Consider the following 22,056-nt stretch of genomic DNA (forward strand, 5'->3'; position numbering starts at 1 on the left):
AAGTTCCAATATGTTAAAGCCAGTGAAACATGCATGGATATAAACATATACAGGTTTAAATGTAGAGACTGTTCCATTGACTAAAATATCCAATATCCACATTATATATGTATGTATATGTGTGTGTGTGTGTGTGTGTGTGTGTGTGTGTGTGTGTGTGTATATATGTGTGTGTATATATATATATATACAGCAAACATATATATCTCCTGCTGTAGAAAAGTCTACAAATCACCCTACTCAGTATACCAGCCCTCCTTCAAACATCCCCCGTCAGCCTGATGCTAGACACCTGTAATCCAACTCCGCACCTGACTTTTATCTGAAATGCTAAACAAAAAAAAGTAGTATATTTGCTTCTGGATGAAGTAGACATAGACTATCACAAAGTACATGGGTGAACTTACACTCGATAGTCTCCACTCCCATCATTTTTGTACAGATACATGAAATCAGTTTGTTTGGTTACAACGGATCTTTTCCTTGTCTAAATATAACTTTGTATCCTCAGCTGAAGTCCAGAGCGAAATCGAACGGATCTTTGAATTAGCGAGGACATTGCAGCTGGTAGTTCTTGATGCCGACACCATTAACCATCCAACGCAACTTGGCAAAACTTCCCTGGCCCCTATCATAGTTTATGTAAAGATTTCCTCTCCAAAGGTAAATCTGTGACTAGTTCATTATGGTGTCATTTTATCTGTTTTATACTGGTAAATAAATATTTAAAGCCTTATTATTATTTTTTTAATATTAGAAAATATGTCACATGGTGTTTATATAAAGGGATGTTCTCACTTTCTCCGCAGCTAGTAGACACTTTTCTTAGTACTAATAAAACAATAGGTGACTGCAGATCTATATAGAAAAGTTGTTTGTCCTCCCTCTAGTCCTGCTTACAAAGTCACTGTTGGCAGATGATACTAAGCCTTGTAATTCTTGAGCCATAACACGTGCTGCATGGCTGTATTGCAGATAGTTCAGATAAAAAGTGCATGTATGCTTGGGAAGGAATTGCAATCATTCCATGCAGAATTTGTACTTTTCATACGCGTTCAATTACCATGACTGAACTAGTAATCAAAGTTGTGACACTATACATGTGTACAATAGTTATCCTGTTCACCGGTTTACTGTACACGTTGCCGGGAACGGAAACCGTCATTGCTGTTAAACGAACAAGGAACTCCTTCCTGTTCAGGAGAAAGGACTTCTGGGTAGTGCTATTTAAATAGCAGTCATTTCAGTCAATGCTGTTTATCCAATGGGAATTCAGAGCATGATACAGGCTAGTGATATCGATTCCCACCTATATATAGAGTGTTTCACCCTTTGGGATCTCGTTAGTGTAGTATGGGGTTTTGTGCTGAGCATGTGAAGCACAGTAGAGTTGGCCTTATTTAAACATCATGTGAAGCTGTGTCTCAACGGACTGCCATGTAAATGGCATTTCCCAGAAGATACTGCTCTTGAACAGTTGTTGCTAATGTGCGTATTATTACCAAAGAAGTAGCTTAAAACTCTTCCTAATGCCAAAGGGAAAAAAGTGTCGTTACTCATAGCAACTGATCAGATTCTAGTACAGTTTAGATAGAATAGAAACCTCTGGTTGGTTGCTATGGGTAACACCACATTTGTTTCTTTTTCTGTGGAGCAAGTTTTTCTAAATGCCCCCCCCCCCTTAATCGATGAAAACCAAACTTTTTTTTCAGACAGAAGAAAATAGTAGTATTTGTGTTTTACGTTGATTTATTATTTCCATTATTATTCCCAGGTTTTACAGAGGTTAATAAAATCAAGAGGAAAATCTCAGGCTAAACATCTAAATGTCCAAATGGTGGCAGCTGACAAACTAGCGCAGTGCCCTCCGGTAAGTGGATGACGTTCATGCGTTTATAGTTACAAACCAATTACATACAGTGATCTGAACCAACACGTAAAGATGGATCTTACCAGCTAAGAGGCATGGGGAATGATTGATACACAGAAGGTATTGGAATAAGAGTTGCAGCTGCTGGTGGGGAACGTGTGTTTGGCTAATGGCCACTGACCTTTCTGTGCAGGAACAAGAGACAGTGGGATGTGGGGACATGAAAGTTGAACTAGTCATTGTAGAAATCTTAAGACAGTCGGCTACTGGCGACCATAACCCTCCTTCCCCATTTATCTTAACTGATCTTCCTTTCTCCTCTGGTTCTGGATAAGGCTTTGTGCTGCATGCGCTCTCTTGTGGTTGTCCGCTAGCCCGGAGTAGATGTGTGCTCGGTCTGTTTGTTTGATATCATGCTCTCTGCTGGATACAGAGCCAGGATACGTGTTCCCCGTGTTGGAAGTTGTTGTGGCGGCAGCTGCCACCACCATAAAGGCCGTAGATATCACCAGAGGAAGGACAGATATTACAACAACAATGACGGTTGAACTCGCTGGGTCCAGCAGCTGAGCTGAGATGATATTCCAGTAGATTTTCAAAACAACTCTGTCCTTGGTGTGATAGCGCTCCTTGGCACCACCTTGTAATATCCCAATACCCTCACAAATTATTAACTGTTTTATACGTGTGAGCAGATTATGAGGGAGGTAGATGGCACAGGGATCATCTAAAGTACATCCATCTGTAGCTGCCACTAACCACCTCTACCTTATTCACACACATATGCTCTGGGAAAATGGGTAAAACGCGTGAAAACTAACATGCACTTTGGTGTTCTATCTTTAACCTGTTTACCATGCAGTTGTCATGCATTCTGCTTTTGCCAGTACAATCTATTCTACAGGTATCTGGCATCTATGACAAATATGACATGCTGCATTCTAACATATTAGAAATGTTAGACCACAGTGGTTGGAATGGCAGCATGCACTCTGGCTTCTCCTATGTTTAATGAGCTTTTAGTTAGTTCTTTGAGGTGCCCCCCCTCCCTCCCATTGACTTAAGGACGCCATAGGACGGACCTTAAGGAAACGGAGGGCAACTAGCAAATATGACATATTCTCTTATTTTATGTATCTGATCAGCCACCATTTAAAGTCCATGCTAATCCATAGTAAAATCATGTACTTACTGATAAATTACATGTATTTATATTATGTGGATAGGACACGGGGAGGAGATTGTTAACACAGCAAAAATGACTTAAAGGGAGCAAAACCTCAAACCCAGGCCGGTATTATAGCACTGAGTGGGGGGTTAGATGGGATGCATTTGGCTGACTGTATAATTAGCAGAACGGACATTGCTGGTTTTCAGTTATAAGGTATATTTATATTGCTAATCGTGTTTCTACAAGTAAGTATGTGTCTTTCCTAGGAAATGTTTGATGTGATCCTGGACGAAAACCAGCTTGAAGACGCCTGTGAACACCTGGCAGACTATCTAGAAGCTTACTGGAAGGCCACGCACCCTCCCAGCAGCAACCCACCAAATGCACTTTTATCTCGCACGCTAACTTCTGCAACACTTCCCGCCACTCCGTCCTCGGCCTCTAATGCACAGGTACTACCAGTGATGTGAGGGAAGGGTGGCGTGGGCTGGGTGTTTGGGTTGGAGTGTTTACTTGTGTCTCAATGTCATTCGTTGCAATGCATCTCTGCTGGTGTAATACGAGTGCTCATGGGATCCCATTTGAATAGCAGCTGTATGGATATATGTTTCTGGGCCATCCCAGCCTGCTGTCCACCTTGACCTTTTGTCTTGTCTGTGGTTATTTTAGCTCTCTTCCTGTCCTCGACCATTTGCATTGTTACTGGTTTACCCTCTGTATACTGTGTGGTGTGATGTACTCCCAATCTCTATACCTCTTTGCTACCTGATACCTATGATAAACTTTTACTACTTTGAGTCCTAAGTCCTTGGGGCATCTGAGTACCTGTAAGAACATCTCTCTCTACGGGAAAGGTAGCTTGTTATAGGTGAGGATCTCTCTCTTGTTCTGTTCTAAAAGTTTATCCAGGTATCATGATGGTCATGTGTGTGTGAATGTCTGCCGCCATGTGTATCTATAAAAACAGGAATATATTTTATTTTATTTTGCCTCTTACCTGGTGGTGAAGGTGGAGATGATTGAAATTATGTGAGTTTGTTTGAGATGTTTGTGTTTAACTGAGGGTTTTATCTTTATCAATTATTAGAGCTCCCAAGGAGAGCAGAAGAACGAGCCTCCGGCAACTGAACGAAATGGTTCTGTAGAAGAGGACACACCTGCTGAACCGACGAGAAAATCTCAACATCGATCTTCCTCCTCTGCGCAACACCACAATCATCGAAGTGGAGTGAGCAGAGGTTTATCCAGACAGGAAACATTTGACAATGAGACACAAGACAACAGAGACTCCGTTTACCTAGAGCCAAAGGATGACTACTCTCCTGAGCATGTTGATCCTCCGGAATCCCACCGGGATCACAACCACAGAGACGAATCACACGCAGGTAGTGAACATAGACACAAAGAACCTCGACACCGGACAAATGATCAGGACAGGGAGCAGGACCACAATGAATGCAACAAACCCCGCAGTCGTCACAAATCAAGAGAACGATATTGTGAAAAAGACGCAGAGGTTTCCAGGAAACGTAACGATAATGAGTGGAACAGGGATGTTTACATCCGCCAGTAAATTTTTCATCATTGACACCTTTATATGTAATTATTTTTTTTTCAATCTTGTATAAGACCCTCTGAAAATTGTTTGGATTCATGTTGTAAAACTAGCATCCCTCTGTATTTTCTTTCTTGTTTTTTTTCCCCAACGGATAAGGGTTCATTGCTTATACAGCAAAGTCATAAAATATTTTATTTTTTTTACTGTTTTAACTTAAAATTGCCATTGGTGCATCTGCAAATCTGTTACCAAACCATGTGTTTAGCTGTTTTGTGGTAACCATTTTAATGCTGTATGTTGCCATCAAGATATTGTTGCTGTTCTAAAGCAAGTGATAATGTTTTGTAACCTTTTTTTGTTTTTTAGACAAAACTGGTTCCAGGCATAAAAATGGTGAATTAATAATTTTTTCCCCTTCCATATGTGTTACACTTTTGCACTGTTAGATCTCTATATTAATAATCTGTTGTGGCTGCAAAAGTGATATCAGACTTCTGGAAAGACTACTAAGACATTGCTTTTACTTTTGTATATTTTAAAATGCAACCACCTACTTTGAATGTTGATTTCCAAGTCACTATTTATCTTTTATGTTTGCCTCCCATTGTCTACGTTTGAGAACAGAGTTATATATTGCCTTACACTCACGTTTCCACTTTTCTCAATCTTCAAAAATCTAGTGTTTTCTCTGTTGGTTCATTTTGGTTATGTCTTTTGTCGTTTTCTTTGCCCGGCATGGTTAAATGTTTGATTATACACCCGTTGTACGTTTTTACGTCATGCTTTTATAGTCGGTGACTGGAATTAGCATGGAGACTTCGTGGTTAGGACTCTTTCAATTGAACGATAGTTAGATGAATCTGCTGCATTACTGTATTGTCACAAAACAGAAACGTTGATAGATAGGTCATCATTTTCATATTCATTGTATGTAATTTATTTTCTTGCAGAACCACTGTTCAAAAGGTGCAGACATGCAGATCTAACCATTATGAGACACATATTTATGAAAAACATAAACACATTTGCAACAGTTTTAAGGATATAATAAAGTATTGGTTAAATATGTAAATAATTTAAAGGGCATATTCGACTATAATAATTTGTTATAATAATAATTATAAATATAATAATTGTTGTTATAATAGTCCCTCTTATTCTATCACTAAAACAATCGTTTGAACCTCAACAATTCTAAATATGGTCACAAAATGTAAAACTTTTCAGGAATAACTAAGAGATCTGCCTAGGTCAGTGTTGGCTAAGCTGTGACACTCCAGGTGTTATGAAACTACAAGTCCCAGCATACCCTTCTAGCAATAAGCTGCTATATATTGGCAAAGCATGCTGGGATTTGTAGTTTTACAACACCTGGAGTGTCACAGGTTAGCCAACACTGGCCTAGGTAATATGCAGTCCGACCAATGGGGAGAAAACAATGTGATCCACCCAGGTGCCATCTACTTCTGAGATTGAACTTCTCAGGCAGCGATGCTTCTGCAGGGCCTGATACTCAATAGTCTGACTAGGTTGCAGCCTAGGGCGCGGGGCAATTGGGGTGGGGGAGGGACACATTTTGGGGGGTGCAAAATTGTGACAAGGGAGAGGTATCAACTGAAATTTATTTTAAAATACAGAGAGAATAGTTTTTCACACAAGTAAAAAGAGAACAAAAATGTAGTAAGGTTATAATCTTTATGTATCGCCATGGTTAAGGCTGAAGACGGTGAGTTATCTTTGGGCGGGCGCTTGAGGAGATGACCGAGTAGGAGAGACAAGGAGGCCGATAGGCACATGCAGGACAGCTTTGTACCCCTTATATCGTCACCCTCTGTAGCGCCAGTTCATGTCGCCATTCTACTATACTGTTCTGATTTTAATGAAAATGATATGAGTGAGAAAGATGGCCGTGACCCTTTTAAAAAGCCAAGTGGATCTGGGCTTCAAAAACACGGAAACATAAACGTTGATGGGGGGAGGGTGAAGACAGCCGATATAAAATTAAGAACGAGTTCGTTTTTACCTACTGCTTATTGGACTGGTGTGGAAGGCGAGGGGTTGCCATCAGCGCATTAGCCTAAAACCTGAACTTAATTTAATTTTTATTAATTAGCTTAATTAGACCCTGTACTTGGGTACTGCAAATTGAGTAATTTAGCAATGGGGGCAGTGGGCTTGGGGCAATAAGTGGACAGAGGACTATGAAAATGTGTAATAAGCGGGTGTACTCTTTAATAATTTATAGGGTGCATATAGTAAGGCAGCAAAATGGCGTGACCTGATCCTTTCATTGTCTTCAATTTGCAAAATTTCTGACACCTTAAGGGTTAAAGAGCACCTGAACGCAGCCATTTTGTTAGTGACCTAACTGAGGTACTTCATAATCAATAATCGTAAGGTACTAGTTCTAAGTGAATATTGGTTCAGCATGCAAAATGGCTGCCTCTATTGTGTATAAGCATCCAATACAAATACGCCCTAGAATATAGCAGCTTTCAGAGGTTTATCATGAGTACTTGTGTGTGCAATATTCAGAGAACATTAGATATTGACATGGGCACCGGTGAGTATTATTATTGCCAAGCAGCATTTTCATTAATACCACAATATTTAAGGTCCTGAAATTCCATTTTTTGGGTTTATCATACCACACTTTGATACATTTGTTTGTTTTTTGTTTGTTTTTTAAGAAGAAAAAAAAAACTATTTAAATATAAGCTTTGTTGAATACTGTATATGCATATTTGTGGGGAGTGTCTTTATTTTCCAGAATCGGATTTGTAAGCATATGTATATACTTCAAAATGGCCTTTGTAGATATTGGATTGTAGGTCCCGTAGCCATGTCGGACTGTTAAATGGTTTTATTTATTTATTATGCTATATACAAATGGTGGCTGTGAATCACATGTTATTCTTAACATGTAGAAATCTACAAAAACAAAAGAATTATGTTCCAATAACTCGTGTGTTTCATCTTTTAATTCAACAACAATTTTAGATAATTTCAATAGTAAAGGACATTAGGCAAAGGGTGAGGCGTGCTGAGGAATGGAGTAACGTAGAGGTAGAGATACTTAGGGGGTAAATATATGAAGCTGCAAGTTTGAAAAAAATGGAGATGTTGCCTATAGCAACCAATCAGATTCTAGTTATCATTTATTTAGTACATGCTACAAAATGACAGCTAGAATCTTGTTGCTATAGGCAACATCTCCACTTTTCAAACCCACAGCTTGATAACCCTTAGTGTGTTTGCCTATTCATGTATCATGGACAATCTCAAAAACTGACTAAAGTTCTACACACAGTGAAGGCAGCCATTCTGTCAACTGAACGAACATTTAAGAGAATGCAGCCTATGAACTCACTACCAACTGTTCCTGGTGAGTTGTTAACAGTTCATAGTTTATAGGCAGCAGTACAATCTAAACATTGGCTTTGTTTACAACATACATACCTCCAAAGATTTTAAGAACATTTCTGACAAATTAAGTGTCCCCCCCCCCTTCATGCTGCTAATTCTTAGTATATTGATGTACGTCTAATAAATATTGGTTCAGCTCCTCCATTAGCAGTCCCCACTCTGTGTCTCTTGTCTCCCAGATGCCACTAGTTCCTGCTAATTAATATACTACATCATGCCTATAATATTCCTTCAGACCACCAAATACCTATCTTCCAACATTGAAAAACAAATTCAGGACTTTGCGTCCACTGCCTCATAAGGTCTGACTGAAGATACCAGATCTTAGTTCATAGGCATCCTGCTCTTCAGGCTTGCTGCAGTCTACATGTCTCCAGTTCCTAATGATTTGATTGGCTTCATGCTCGTTTATATTAGACTATCCCACAGAATTTCTGTCTCTACTGTATGTAGGCAAACAGTACACATTAATGCCAACATTAACTATACAGTTGTGGGAATGGCACCATTGCACTTTTTTTTTTTTTTTATCAAATAACTCACAATTTCCTCTAAAACAGTTGATTCTCTGTTAAATATACAGAACCTTTGAATTCTATTCTGAAAATAAATGGCATTGACAAGATTATTGACACCCTAGACTTAATGTTCGGTAGCACAGCCTTTGGTTAAACTAACTGCAATTAAATGCTTCCTATAGCCATGGATGAGCTTCCCCCACCTCTACTGGCAGCTTGGACCACTCTTCTTGTGCAAACTGCTGCAGTTCTCCCAGATGTGAAGGTTCCGTCTCCCAACTGCTGTTGTTGGATCTCTCCACAGGTGATCTATGGGATTTAGATCTGGACTCATTGCTGGTCACTTCAGAAGAGTCCAGTGTCTTGTCTTGAACCATTCCTAAATGCTTTTTGAAGTGTGTATGGGGTCATTGAACTTCTGGAAGGCCGATAACCTTTGACGGAGACCCAGATTTCTGACACTGGGTTCAACATTGTCCTCCAGAATGGCTTGGTAATCTCCAGATTTCATGATGCAATGCACATGTTTCAGACTCCCAGTTCTGCATGCAGCACAGCAGTCCCAAAACATCACTGAACCTCCTACATGTTTGACTGTAGGACAAGTTATTTTCTTTGAAAGCTTTAATTTGTCTCATCTGGCTACAAGACATTCCTCCTGGTGGAATTTGCCTTGTTTAGGTAAACTCCAGCCTGGCTTTATCTGTCTCAGCAGTCGGGCACTCCTAGACCTCCTACCATGAAAACTGTCATACCTTGTATTTGAAGGTCAATCTGTTGATTGAGGTGCTTTCTACAACTTTCGAACATTCGTGTACTGCAATCTTTGCAGGGAGATTAGCTACAGTGCCAGGGGCCCGTATAACTTCCTAATAACATTACATATGGTGAAAATCAGAACATCAAAATCTCTAGAGATTGATCTGTAGCCTTGAGATTGTCCATACTTGGCTACAATCTCTTGTCTGACCTCCTACGACAATAATCTGCCTTTCTTTCATTTCCCCATGCTCAGTGCAGTACACACAGTGCAACAAAGCTTGAGAATGACCTTTCCACTATTCAACCTTGTTTAATGAGTGATTTTTATATTGCAGGCATCTGATACTCAACACAAGTGAATAATCACCTGTTTGAAATATCATTATTTCTAACAACTTCTAAAAGATGGCAATACTTTTGTCTGGCCCATTTAAAGATTTCTGCGTGGAAGAAGCTATGACTTAGTAATTGTTTTTGCTTTTTTTTTTGTTTGTTTAATTTCACTGCAAACCAAAGAAACACATATGAGGATACCAAAATATTTATTTTAATTTCAAAAAATTTCTAGAAGAAATAGCGCAGTAATAGAAAAAAACGCAAGGTAATGTTTTTGGCAACAATTGTACCTATTTGGAGATTTGTCAGTAACAAATTCTTTTCAGGGAATTTTCATATCAGGAGGCTTACAACAGATAGGCTTTGGCCTACTGTATTCTATCATATTTCATTATGGGCTTTTGAAAACAAACACCAAAAACAATCAACACAAAGGGTTAAAAGTTCATTATACGTAAGCATTACACGTCTATTTAGAGTAATTGTTGTGAAGGGCTCTTGTTTATTAATACAAGAACACCCCCAATTCTGTAACATGTTGTATCTAAAAGTGTTACCTTGGTAAAGCAGACAAAGACGTTTTTGACATTGTTTTTAAATATTTTTCCCATTGAAAGCACTGCCTTTCGGAGTCTGTAGCTGCTAACAATTGACTTATTTTGATACTATTCAAGTAAGCCTACACAATGAGTGTCCGTATAATGTACGCATCATCTCCATTATTCCTAAAATACGCATTATACCTGCAGACAGTAAGGCATTTCTATTTCAATTTTGGCTAAGGCAGAATAAGTGTCAAAGTACAGGTGAAAACTATTAGGTTACTAAAATCACAGTAATAGAGTCTCATACGCTGTAAATTACTTTATAAAAGTGTTCTTTGTCTTCTAATTGAGACAGAAATAAATGTCATTAGCTTTTGTTTGAAAAATGCGCTATATTTTGCCACGTGGAAAGTCATAAATAACATAACATAAATAAGCTGATGGAAATGTTGCGGATTCATTTAATTGGGTATCAATCTATAATTTTCACTGCTCTTTTAAGACAGACTTTTTGCGCCTTGGTCAGAAGAACCCATTCTTTTAGCTTAAGGCTCTAACATTTCTGTGTATGTAGAGAGATGCTGCTGCCTAAGAGAATATGAAAGGTGAAATCGTAGTAACCGTATTTCCATTGCTCCTCTGGAGGTGGTGCCTAAGAGCATATGAGTAACAGTGTATCTATTGTCATTCCTAGAGATAGGGTTCAATCTTTCACTTTGACACTATTAAGCACTTCCAGCTTTACTCTCCGAGATGGTGCATAAGAGAATATAAAAGATGGAGCAGCATTAGCGATACCTCCAGCGTTCCTTCTGGAGATGATGCCTAGGAGACAATGAAAGATGGAACAATGGAACCTACATTTTAAAGTTGCGAGAAGAAAACAGGACACTTGTATGATGGTTTGTATGACATGTATTCTACTTATACATATTATTTAATTGATGTTTAAGATTTATGAAAACCATGATTCCGGACCCGCTTTAGAATGATGCCACAAATAGATGCCCTGGAACTACTTGCAATACCGTTTATGTATCTTTTGTCTAGAAGAACTAAATACAATACTACTAGATTCAAGCTATATTTGGCACATTTAGGGACAATACTGTTTTCTTACTTGTTCTTAATAATATGGGCAATAAGCCAAACTGGTAAACATAAACGGGAAGAGGGATGAGGTTAAGGAAGGAATAGTTGGATACATTCCCCATAACAGTTATTTAGTGAAGTCATCCAAAGAGAGTTCTATGGTACCTTGTACTGTATTTCTCTATATAATAACTGTACCTTCAGCCTGTGTTGTTTAATGGTGGATATGAGCTACATACCTTCCTCACAACAGAACTAAAATGTAGGTACGTTTCTATAGTAGCGTTTATTATTATAGCAGTAAGACATAGTGATGTGCTCAGCTCAAATATGCTAGAAAATAATGCTAATTTGTAGAGATTGTTACATACCAGGAACCCACATTTTCAGAGACTAAGTGGAACATCAGTGTTAGCTAAAAGCCTCATCAAATTCATGCCACCCCTTCCTGTCAGCTCTCCCCGATCATGTCATAAACTTATTTCACTAATGCAGTGTCTGTCAGTTCGTTTATCCTTCATATTTCAAGATAATTAATTTGTGAAGGACTTCACCACCTTGAATTTCACTTTTAATGGGCTACTCTGTCCTTGATGAGCAGATTTCCATCTCCTCAAGTACATGGTGATTGTGTGCATAGATTCTTGATAACACTGCTTTCCTGGTATCAAATTCTGTTGTGTCCTTTGGGAATAACTGTAATCTTGTTGTGTGTAGTAGCAGGTGCAGCGGGGTGGGATTCCCTAGCCAATGTCAATGACAAGAAACTAGATTTAACCATTGTTTGAACTATGTGGGGATCATATACAAAGTGCTTAATGTGCAGCAGACAACGCTTTAGTCTTACTTTAAGGTGCACCCCGAATCTCTACGCTTGGGAGACCCCACCACAAACTAGAAGTGCGTCCGGGTTTGCGGAGGTGGGAACATTTGAAGCAGTGCACTGTACAACACCTGTAAATGTCACATCAAAGGTCCAACCACACTTTAGAACCACCCTTCATTAACATACATTTTCCATTTTTTCCTCCTAATGCTGCTTCACTTAGCCTCATTTATGGCTTATATTAATCACGAGGCGAGGGGACAGCGAGATTGCGTTTATTACATGTGGCACTTGTCACGAGCCGCGGCGGTACTCACAGCCGCCGCGGCTCGCTTCCTGCCTGCCCCAGCGTCCCGGTCGTCACCATGACGACCGGGACGTCACTTCCCTTCTACTCCCGACCGTTGCCGAGGCAACGGCCGGACGCCCTGCAGTGTAGCGCCGCGTGCGCAGAGGGACCTAATAGCCTGCTGGCTATTGGGCTGTAATTATTTTATTAGTCAGCTCCTGGGAGTAAGTTGCAGAGCTAGGCTCTGATTGGCTCACCTGTACATTTAAGGCAGTGAGGTCTGCAGCCTCACTGCCGGTTATAGCTTCTGCTCTCCAGTCTGCTGACCTGCTTGTTCCCTTTCCGGTCTACTGAACTTCTGCTGATCTCCCGTGTATGACCCTTGGCTTGGAATTGGACTTCGCTTGTGTATCCTGTGACCCTGACCTCTGGCCTGTTTACCGTTTCTGCTATCTGCTTGTGACCCCTGACCCCGGCTTGTTAACTGGAATTGCTACCTGCTACCTGCTGCCGGCCCTTGACCTCTGCGTGGACCTCACTCCGCTTGCCTGGGTTCTCCCCAGCCGGTACACACTTCACGACCCTCTGTCAGTCTGCAGCCCAGTCTGTTCCCACCACCAGGGGCTCCAGTCAACACCTGATTGGCAGAGTAGATTCCGGGTTGTGTTGTGCCAGCTGGAGGGGTTCCTAACAGCACTGTTGTTTCACGATCAGTTGTATGTTGGGCAATTGCAGTATATGTGAATGTCTTTTTTAAGGACAAAAACAGAAAAAAATATGCACAGACCATTTAAAATCCATAATGAGTATAATTATGGGAAAAAAGGGATCTAAAGATTGTGAAATTCCTTTTGGAAAATCTGGGATATAAAACAAAGTCCATCTATGAGTAGAAGTGAGCAAAACTGCAGCAAGTAAGGCACTTCATAAAGAATTCCACTTTGCCGTTCCACACGTTCACGTATCGCAGAAGGTTCCTTTATCAATATTAGAACACCAATCACACTTTCATTGATTGTTTATTGAGCTTCTAGGAAGTCTTAGGAACAGATTTTTTTTTTTTCTTCAAGAAAATATCTTGAGCTACTCTGTAGATTTAAAGTGTACTTGTTGCCTGTTGAGTGTAAGCAATTTGCTCAGTAAATCACTCATTAGGAAGTAGACCCATAAATGAGCTTGAGACAGCTATTTTGTAATTCCCAAAAAAAAAAAAAGGAATGACAATTCACTAGGAACTAGTAATCTCATGCTGCACTCTCATGAACATAGGCGAAGGCCCAAAATGGCTCCCTCATTGCACATGCTCAATGACATCAATAGTTCCTAGTGAATTGATAGGCTGCATTCTCCTTAAGATTGGTTCAGAAACAAAATGGCTGCCTCCACTGTGTATGCAAAAGGTATACATTAATATACAGAAAGAGGCATACATTGGACCAAAGGCACAGGTCACATGCATAACGATCCACACATGCCATTAATTTTTATTAAAAAGTCTCAATTCTTTATCAAACAGTAACATTACAGTTTTCATAATTTAATATACAGAGCTGCCATCACAGGAGACAGAGGGACTATTGTAAGGGGTCACTCAGCTTCCTGAGGGTGTGAAGGAGTACACTGGCTGCAAAAAAACTCTGTCTGACAGTCTGCATTGCATCTTACCAGTGACAGCGTGGAGGAGCCTCTAAGTATAAGTGGACATGTGGAAGTCTCTATGGCATGCAAAGGTTACATGGGGAGCTCTAGTGGTATGTGGAAGGTCTGAGAGGTATGTCTGGAGGTCTGGGTGGCATGTAAAGGCCACGTGGCAAGCCCTGAGGGGCATGTGGGGGAGTTTTGGCATAAGTAAGGGATCTGAAACTTTTGGGAGTCTGAGTGCATTTCATGGCAAGTAGGGGTCTAAGGGCATGTGAGGCAATTTCGGCCCATGCAGGAGGTCCATTCAACATGTGGTGGAACTTTGAAGCAGATGAGAGACGTGGGGGCATTGCGGAATTAGTGAAGTGGATCTAACAAGGTCGGTTTTTGGGATGTTTTTTCATTCTCAAAACTAAGGGCAAGGTGCGGCTCTTTTGCAGGTTGGCTGAATGTATTATATACATTTGAGTTTATCCGTGTTATGTATGGTGTTCACTTACTGACTGCCTTTCCATAATTCATGTACCTATACATTTTTCAAACAGGCCCCAACATTCCAGGACCCAGACAAGAAAGCAGCAGGTTGTGAATGCTGCAATAACAGGTAGTAGAGAGCGACACAGTCCACCAACAGGGGAGCAAGCATGCACATGCACCTGCTCCTTGGGCTCCACCTCTGTGTCCACCCTGCCCGGGGAGATGGGGGTCGAGCAGAGGATGAAGGGGCCCCTCTCTATATCATTTGTATTGGGCCCCACATTTTCTGATAGCAGCCCTGGCAATGTAAACAGTGTACATGTGTTCAAATCTTGAAATACGCTTTGTCCTTGACAGACCTGTTGGATTTATTTTCATTAATGTAAACAGAGAAAAGTCAGCCCCTATAGGACGCCTGGTAATTCCTGTACCCTGCCGCGCAGGAGCCGAGTGTAAAATGAACAGCTGGCAGACAGTCTGCTGCCATGGCAACTCAGATATATCTATGTGTTGTCATGGTAACACGGAGGCAGAAATCCACTACCTGCAGAACGTATTACTTCATCCACAGCATATATTCACAGAATATAAAGTAAATAAATCTCATCACACTTTTTTGAGAAATTTGGCAATGAAGAAGCCAATGGTGTCTGCGTTCGCTAGCAGTGCTCCATCTTCACAGCTCAAATCATTTATATCAACATCACGTAACACAGCAGAGGACGGGTCAAACCTCTGGAGAAGTTTCAGCTGATAGGGGGACAATCCTGCACCCCTCATTCCTTCCCCTCCAATATGTGGTTCCTGTTTTAAAACAAACATCATTCCAATTACACATTATGTCCTCACCAATAATACCCTTTATCGCTAACTGAATAGATCTAATTTACAAGTTTTCAGACTATTTAGGCGAGATATGACAAAATAGAGAACCTGGAATTACACATCAATTCAAAGCAATTCAATTATCTTTTTGACACAAGTGTGTTTGATCATTTAAAGGGGTCCCCTAGAGGAGAGGAAATATATACCCTAGTGTACTCTCTATAAAAATATATTTGCTACAGAGACGTTACTTAAACTCTCAAAATTATGGCATACTTGCAAGAGTAATAAAAGAACTAAGAGTATAACTTGCAGCAGCATTCTATCTTTTTTTTATATTATAATTGCCGACAGGTATAATTCCATGTGATTGTAGTTCACAAAGATGTCAGGAGGGAAGGATATTATAACTATAGATCTGTGAGTCTCACATAAATTGTAGGAAAATTTATGGAATTACTACTGAAAAAAGAATTAGTGACTATTTATAGTCAAACGAATTACAAGATCCAAAGAAGCATGGATTTGTCTCAAACAAATCTAGTAGATTTTTTTGATTCTATAACTAAAGTGCTGGATCAGTATGGATCAGTGGGTATTTAGCAAGGCATTTGATATGGTATCACACAATCAATTAATTAATTAATTAAAAAGATGAAAAGTATTGGGCTTGACTCAAAGATAAAGTAATGGATACAGCTTTGGCTAAAGGACAGGAGTCAGTGTTGTAGACAATGGTGCAAGCTCAGAAATAGGGCTAGGGTAGTACTTTAGGGATTAGTCCTTGTTTAAGGTGTTCATTAATGATATAATTTGTGGACAACTAGGGAAGCTATGTCTTTTTGCACATGACACAAAGGGGTGCAACAAATGAGCAGTGATCTATAGAAGAATAAAGTAAAAAGTGTGTTAGGCACCAGTACGTAATGTGTAAATAATAATAGCGAAAATAGTAAATAGGACTCATTTGCAGGAAGAAGAGGGGGCATTCAACATGCATCCTCCCCCACTGTTCCCCAATGCTAATCGTAGAGCACAAAGAACTAATTTTAGGACATAGGGATAGGCAGGCATGGAGTTCAGGGCTAAACGTGAGCAGAACAACGTTATGGAAGTGTAAAAACTCTTTTTACTAATATCTGGAATTGGTGTGGTGTGTGTTTCTTAAGTTCGTATAAGCAGCCACACAGATCTGGAGGGCGCAATACACACGTAAATGGGTCAAAGAGTAACTGGCATACCAGCGGCTGGCAGAAAGTGGAGCAACCTTTGGCACTCCGTTTGCTGGACTAGATTGCAGACAAACCAAGTCTCATATCATTAACTGGAGAATCACACTGATCCGGCAAGCCTGGCATTGTCAATCAGAAAAGGATGAATATTATGTTTAGTGCGAGATGAAATGCCCACCACTTCTGTCACCTATTACCGCTTAGATGATATCACAAGGGACTGGTAGAGGCACTTTCAGATAAGACTTCCTGTGTAGCCATAAGGGGGCTCCACCGCTCCTCTCCACATCACCAGTGGTGTCACCATGATCTGATTATGCTGTGAGCGGTCAGTGTGAGGGGAGGAGTCTGTACGTACCTCGCCCATAGAGCGCTATAGACGTGCTTCTATGTGGGAGGTCGGTAAGTAGCCAAGACTTTTCCAATAGAGGATTGTCATTTAAGGCTCCTGGAAAATGGGTCTTGTACACCTTCATTTTCAGGTATGAGCAACTAAAATGACACTGTAATGTTTTGTTACCTGTGCTTGAAGCTGGAGGCAGGGAAATATTCTCAGAGCCCAGGCTACTTGTTCTTCATTTTCAGATAAAGTTATAGTACATGTGCTGTAAACCAGCGTGCCACCGGGCTTTAATAATTCAACGGCCTGAGGAAAAGAAAATATTCTTCTGAGAAGAGTTTGGCAGGAATAGAAACTGAATAAATCACTAGACTAGAACATGATATAGTGACATTGATTCAGGAGATCTGGTCCATACTAATGCATATTACTCAGATGTCAGGCTAAGCCGGCCCTGGACACTCATCTGCACTGAGCCATTTGCAGTCTTTGGTGTCTCTGGCTTTCTTAGCTATCTGTCAGCCACAATGGTGGTTTGCGATATCCTAATAGCTGGGCATGGAACCCACGAGGGTCAGCTATGTTACAATTCAAGGATATCCGACAGTCTAATGTTCGGGCCTGGGATAAAATATAATGCACTTGTTCCCGATGAGCAAACACTGGGATATGTATTGGGAGCTCCAGGTGGCCAGCAAAAACCTACTGGACTGTCCTACTACTTCATAACTATCCCCTTCATTACCTTTAATGTTTTCAGTTACTCTCCTGAAATACTGCATGGTTTAACATTATTTATGGCTTAAATTAACCATGAGAGTAAGTAGATATAGGGACTCCCGCTATTCCATGTGGTACGTTTGGGTGGTTGAAAGCATTATTATTATATTGGTCAAAGTACACCTAGAAATGTGCTCTTGTTAAAGTGGAAGGTGGAACATAAAAGTATAGGGCTATGGTTAGGTTTCCAGCACCTTTCACTTCCCAGACACCTTTTCAATTAATAACGCCTCCATAAATGTGCTCCCACCCCCATCAGTTCATTTAAGTAATCCTGCATTTCAGTGCAAATATCAATGCACTCCTACACCTTATCTGTACTCAGGAGGGAGCATTGGAGACTACAAACCTTTCTCCTCCACACATGCTGCCAACTGGCCAATTCCATGCACTTACCTGTGTAATCAGGTGCTATTCTGCACATAAAGAGCCGGACATCACAAACAGCTATGGGTAAAGTGAGATCGCACTTTTGCATGTTTGGTAACGACCTTTTCTCCGTTTTAAAATCAGAATTTTTTTATCCAATTTCTCTAATTCACGACTTTTGGTAAATTTCAGATCGTTTTTTTTTTTATATAAAAGCAGCAAAAGAGATAAAACCGATAATAGCTTAATGAAGACAATGAACAGGGACATTTAGGCTGAGTGAGAGACATCTGCAATAAGGCGGACGTCCTCATTACCACTTTTTATAGCTCAGAGAAAACATTTACTATACAACAGGACACTTACTGTGCTGAAAAGCTTGCGTTGCAGGGCTGGGTATGAAACGAGTTCTTTTAATGACAAAGGGCAAACCATACTAGGTCTCTGTCCCATCCCGCTACATGGGGCATCTAAGAGAATGCGATCAAAGGACTCTGGCAGGAACGGAGGGCCAGTACCTAAAAGGGCAAATATAAAACAGAATCAGGGTAATTGTAACATGTACGTATGAAATACATGTTTATGCCAGTAGAAGAAATATAAAATGTCACTGCCCTGGATTGTGGGAGTCATACTGCTGAGACACAGTAACTTGTATCATGTTCCTGACACAGTTTACAGTTTAATATTTGGTAATTGGGATAAAGTATAATGGACCTAGTCACCATGAGCATACTCTGGGATTTGTATCAGACTCCCATCAAGTCACTCTGTCATTGTTCACATCTCATGTTGTATGGTTTAGCGCATGCCTGTCCAACCTGCGGACCTCCAGATGTTGTGAAACTACAAGTCCCAGCATGCCCTTCCAGCTATCAACAGGTTGTCTACTGGCAAAGCATGCTGGGGCTTGTAGTTTCACAACACCTGGAGGGCCGCAGGTTGGACAGGCCTGGTTTAGCTTATATATAAAATGACAGTGCTAAAGCAGACGGCCGAACATTACCCTCATTTATCTCAGCACAATCAGAACATGACCCAACCTGCTGTCTCTGGTGACCCCGTTGTTTATATGTGCAGACATATAATGTGCTACCTCCAGCTTTGAATGCTATAGAGTAAACAGACGTGTGTGACCACTGAAGGTAAGTAATACCGGCTTTTGTGAGGCACTGAAAGGAGGAGGTCAATAATTTCAGGACAATCTTGTACATGGAATGAAAATAACTAATAGCAAGTAGTCAGACAGTTACTGCAGTTCATTTGGTCTTGTGCTATTTAAGCTGTCCTGTAAAACTATGGCAACCAAATGCTGTTCTAGGTACCACCCAAAGTTGGTTTAAGAGCTGTGTATTCTTGAGTCATTTATCTCATAGCAAATAATCCACGTCACTCAGGAATAGATTAGAGAGTCATGGGGGTAAATGTATCAAGCTGCGAGTTTCCGGTGGGTTAGAAAAGTGGAGATGTTGCCTATAGCAACCAATCAGATTCTAGTTACAATTTATTTAATACATTCATACAAAATGATAGCTAGAATCTGATTGGTTGCTATAGGCAACATCTCTACTTTTCTAACACGCCGGAAACTTGTAGCTTGATACATTTACTCCTCGGTCTCAAAAGTAAAAATGATGATGGGTCTCATTTAACAAGTCTCACTCTGCTCAACTGTTCTATGTTCTTAACAATATATTCCCTCAAGAATACATGAAATAAATTGTCCTTCCTGTTAGCGACACCTTCTGGCTGGGTGGGTGAATCATGTCCAGTGATTAATTAATAATTAGAGCAAAAGGTATCTAGTGCAATATAAAGCCCCACTTACTGATGTTGTGGGAATCTACTAAACGAATATGTCATCATCCAAAACTACTGTCTCCCTCACATATACACTATCCTGATGTCACTTATAGAAACACACAATTAGAATGCCAGGAGCTGCCCCACTCCTCATGGGAAGGACTTACCCTGACCACTCCCACCTGTGTCACATGACACCGCCTTGGTGCTGTTGAAGCAGTACGCCTGGATGCTGTTAAGCTGGAGCACAGAAGCATTCTGTGTTATCTTCTCAATTTTGCTGGCTATCTTGTCCAGAGCGATGACTTCTCCCTGTGCAGTACAAATATTCATCTTAGTAATAATAGTAATTAAACCTAATATAAGTTACATTGAGTATATTTATACTGTTCGGGACCTTCTTACAGAAATCATAGAGAGAAGTCTTTTAAAATCACCCTAAAGCACAGTGGTTAGCATTGCTGCCTCACAGCACTGGGGTCATGGATTTGATACTAACCAGGGCCTTATCTGTATGCAGTTTGTATGTTCTCCCCGTGTTTACCTGGGTTTCCCACAGTCCAAAAACATACTGGTAGGTTAATTGGCTGATGACAAACGTAGACCCCTGTGTATGTGTTCTGTGTGGTAGATAACTTAAGAGTGTAAACTCAAATGGAGCAGGGACTTATATGAAGGATTAGGATTATATTTTCTGTACAGGAATGAGTATAAGGACGGTGGCATAAAAACAAAGAATATAATTATTTTTTTTAAAAAAAATAAAAAATTCAAAATCACCAAAATCTCCAGCAGTACCGGGAAGAAACACAGGAAATAAATAATAACAGCTCCATCATGAATTAGGAATAGATACAGTAACAGCCCCTCTCACTGGGAGAGTCTGTAACCCTGCCATTTGTGAGATACCCATCCCGCTCAGCACTGGACAATTGTACTGTAAAGTTTAGGCTGGGTACACATTACAGTTTTCAGCCAATTATCGGGCCAATCAAATGATAAACGACCGTTCGCCCCAATATTGCATTAGTCTGTACTCTCCAATGATGAGCGATTATCGCTCCAAAGCACATCGTAACATTTCATTTTTAAATCAGACTAAAAATCACGTTCAACAATGAACGATTATTGTTCCAAAGCACAACGTCTTGTTTCATTTGATTTTTACACCGGACTAAAAATCTCATTCAACGATGGAACGATGCTGTTCCGACTCAGCAGTGTGTAGGCACTCAGGACCGGCAGTGTCCATAGATCTCTATACAGTGAGCAGAGTCAGGATCTTTTCAACTGATGGTTATGACAGATGAAGAGCACAGATCTGAAGGGAAATCATGTAAAACGTGTATAGTGTGTATACGTGAATCCCGAGCACTGAGTGGGTGACTGAGCAGTAGATCTCTTGACATAAGAGGTTTCAAGGTTCTAGTTGTAGAGCTGCCACTGATCACAATAGCAGGGAACCCAGATAGTTCTGCTTGCTGGGGGCACATGGGGAGTTACAGTAGAATTTTAATTGTTGGTATTCATTCAGCCTGCCAGTACACACGTCATGGATTCTAAATGACCCTGATAGTTAATGATTTGCCTGATTTTAACGATTTGTCCATTACATCTGAAATATTCACCAAATGGCCAGTACTACTTCTCTTGCTATCTTATTCTGTACGTTTCGTTATCAGTACCCTGTCTCCTGTTCTGTGTGCAGGATGAAATGCTCAGTTCTTATATAATCACATAAAGAATATTTGCACAGTAACACTTCCCTGTGGCGTATGCAGCTATCAGAAAATGTTCTTATTCTATAGAAGTTAATAATTATTGAAGGCGAGCAGTGAAAATACAAGTGACGACATTGTAACCCTGTCCCTAGGAGAGTAGTGTCCTTGGTCTATGAAATGTAGATGTGTGTGATATGTATAAGCACCTGTCCAGTATTAGCGATACTATAATACGTTTACTCAGTCCTCTCCATGAACATATAATGAAAACCGCCTTTATGTAGTTATCCCCACATTCACTATAGCAGGCCCGGCCAACCTGCGGCTCTCCAGGTGCTGTGAAACTACAAGCCCCAGCATGCATTGCCAGTTGATAGCTAGCGGACAGCTAGCAGGGCATTCTGGGACTTGTAGTTTCACAACACCCGGAGAGCCACAGGATGGCCAGATCTGCACTGTAGTATACATTTTGTAC

General features: G+C 40.5%; 2 protein-coding genes across 10 annotated transcripts in view; one reads left to right on the forward strand and one right to left on the reverse strand.

Moving 5' to 3' along the window:
• CACNB2 (calcium voltage-gated channel auxiliary subunit beta 2) overlaps positions 1-5,674 on the forward strand; it is a 243,637-nt gene extending 237,963 nt beyond the window's left edge. For all 8 annotated transcript variants that reach the window (XM_075211922.1, XM_075211925.1, XM_075211927.1 and 5 more), the window contains 4 exons: positions 512-663; positions 1,775-1,870; positions 3,308-3,493; positions 4,129-5,674. In XM_075211922.1, coding sequence (XP_075068023.1) covers positions 512-663; positions 1,775-1,870; positions 3,308-3,493; positions 4,129-4,614 — 920 coding nt within the window. In that variant the 3' untranslated portion in view covers positions 4,615-5,674. The remainder of the gene's footprint in view (positions 1-511; positions 664-1,774; positions 1,871-3,307; positions 3,494-4,128) is intronic.
• Positions 5,675-13,824: 8,150 nt separating this feature from the next.
• NSUN6 (NOP2/Sun RNA methyltransferase 6) overlaps positions 13,825-22,056 on the reverse strand; it is a 31,214-nt gene continuing 22,982 nt past the window's right edge. For both annotated transcript variants that reach the window (XM_075211931.1, XM_075211930.1), the window contains exons 9-12: positions 20,028-20,172; positions 18,424-18,575; positions 17,089-17,214; positions 13,825-15,315 (exon numbers count right to left, since the gene is read on the reverse strand). In XM_075211931.1, the coding sequence (XP_075068032.1) occupies positions 15,118-15,315; positions 17,089-17,214; positions 18,424-18,575; positions 20,028-20,172 (621 nt within the window). In that variant the 3' untranslated portion in view covers positions 13,825-15,117. The remainder of the gene's footprint in view (positions 15,316-17,088; positions 17,215-18,423; positions 18,576-20,027; positions 20,173-22,056) is intronic.

This window comes from Mixophyes fleayi, chromosome 5 (assembly GCF_038048845.1).
Source record: "Mixophyes fleayi isolate aMixFle1 chromosome 5, aMixFle1.hap1, whole genome shotgun sequence".
Lineage (NCBI taxonomy): Eukaryota > Metazoa > Chordata > Amphibia > Anura > Limnodynastidae > Mixophyes > Mixophyes fleayi.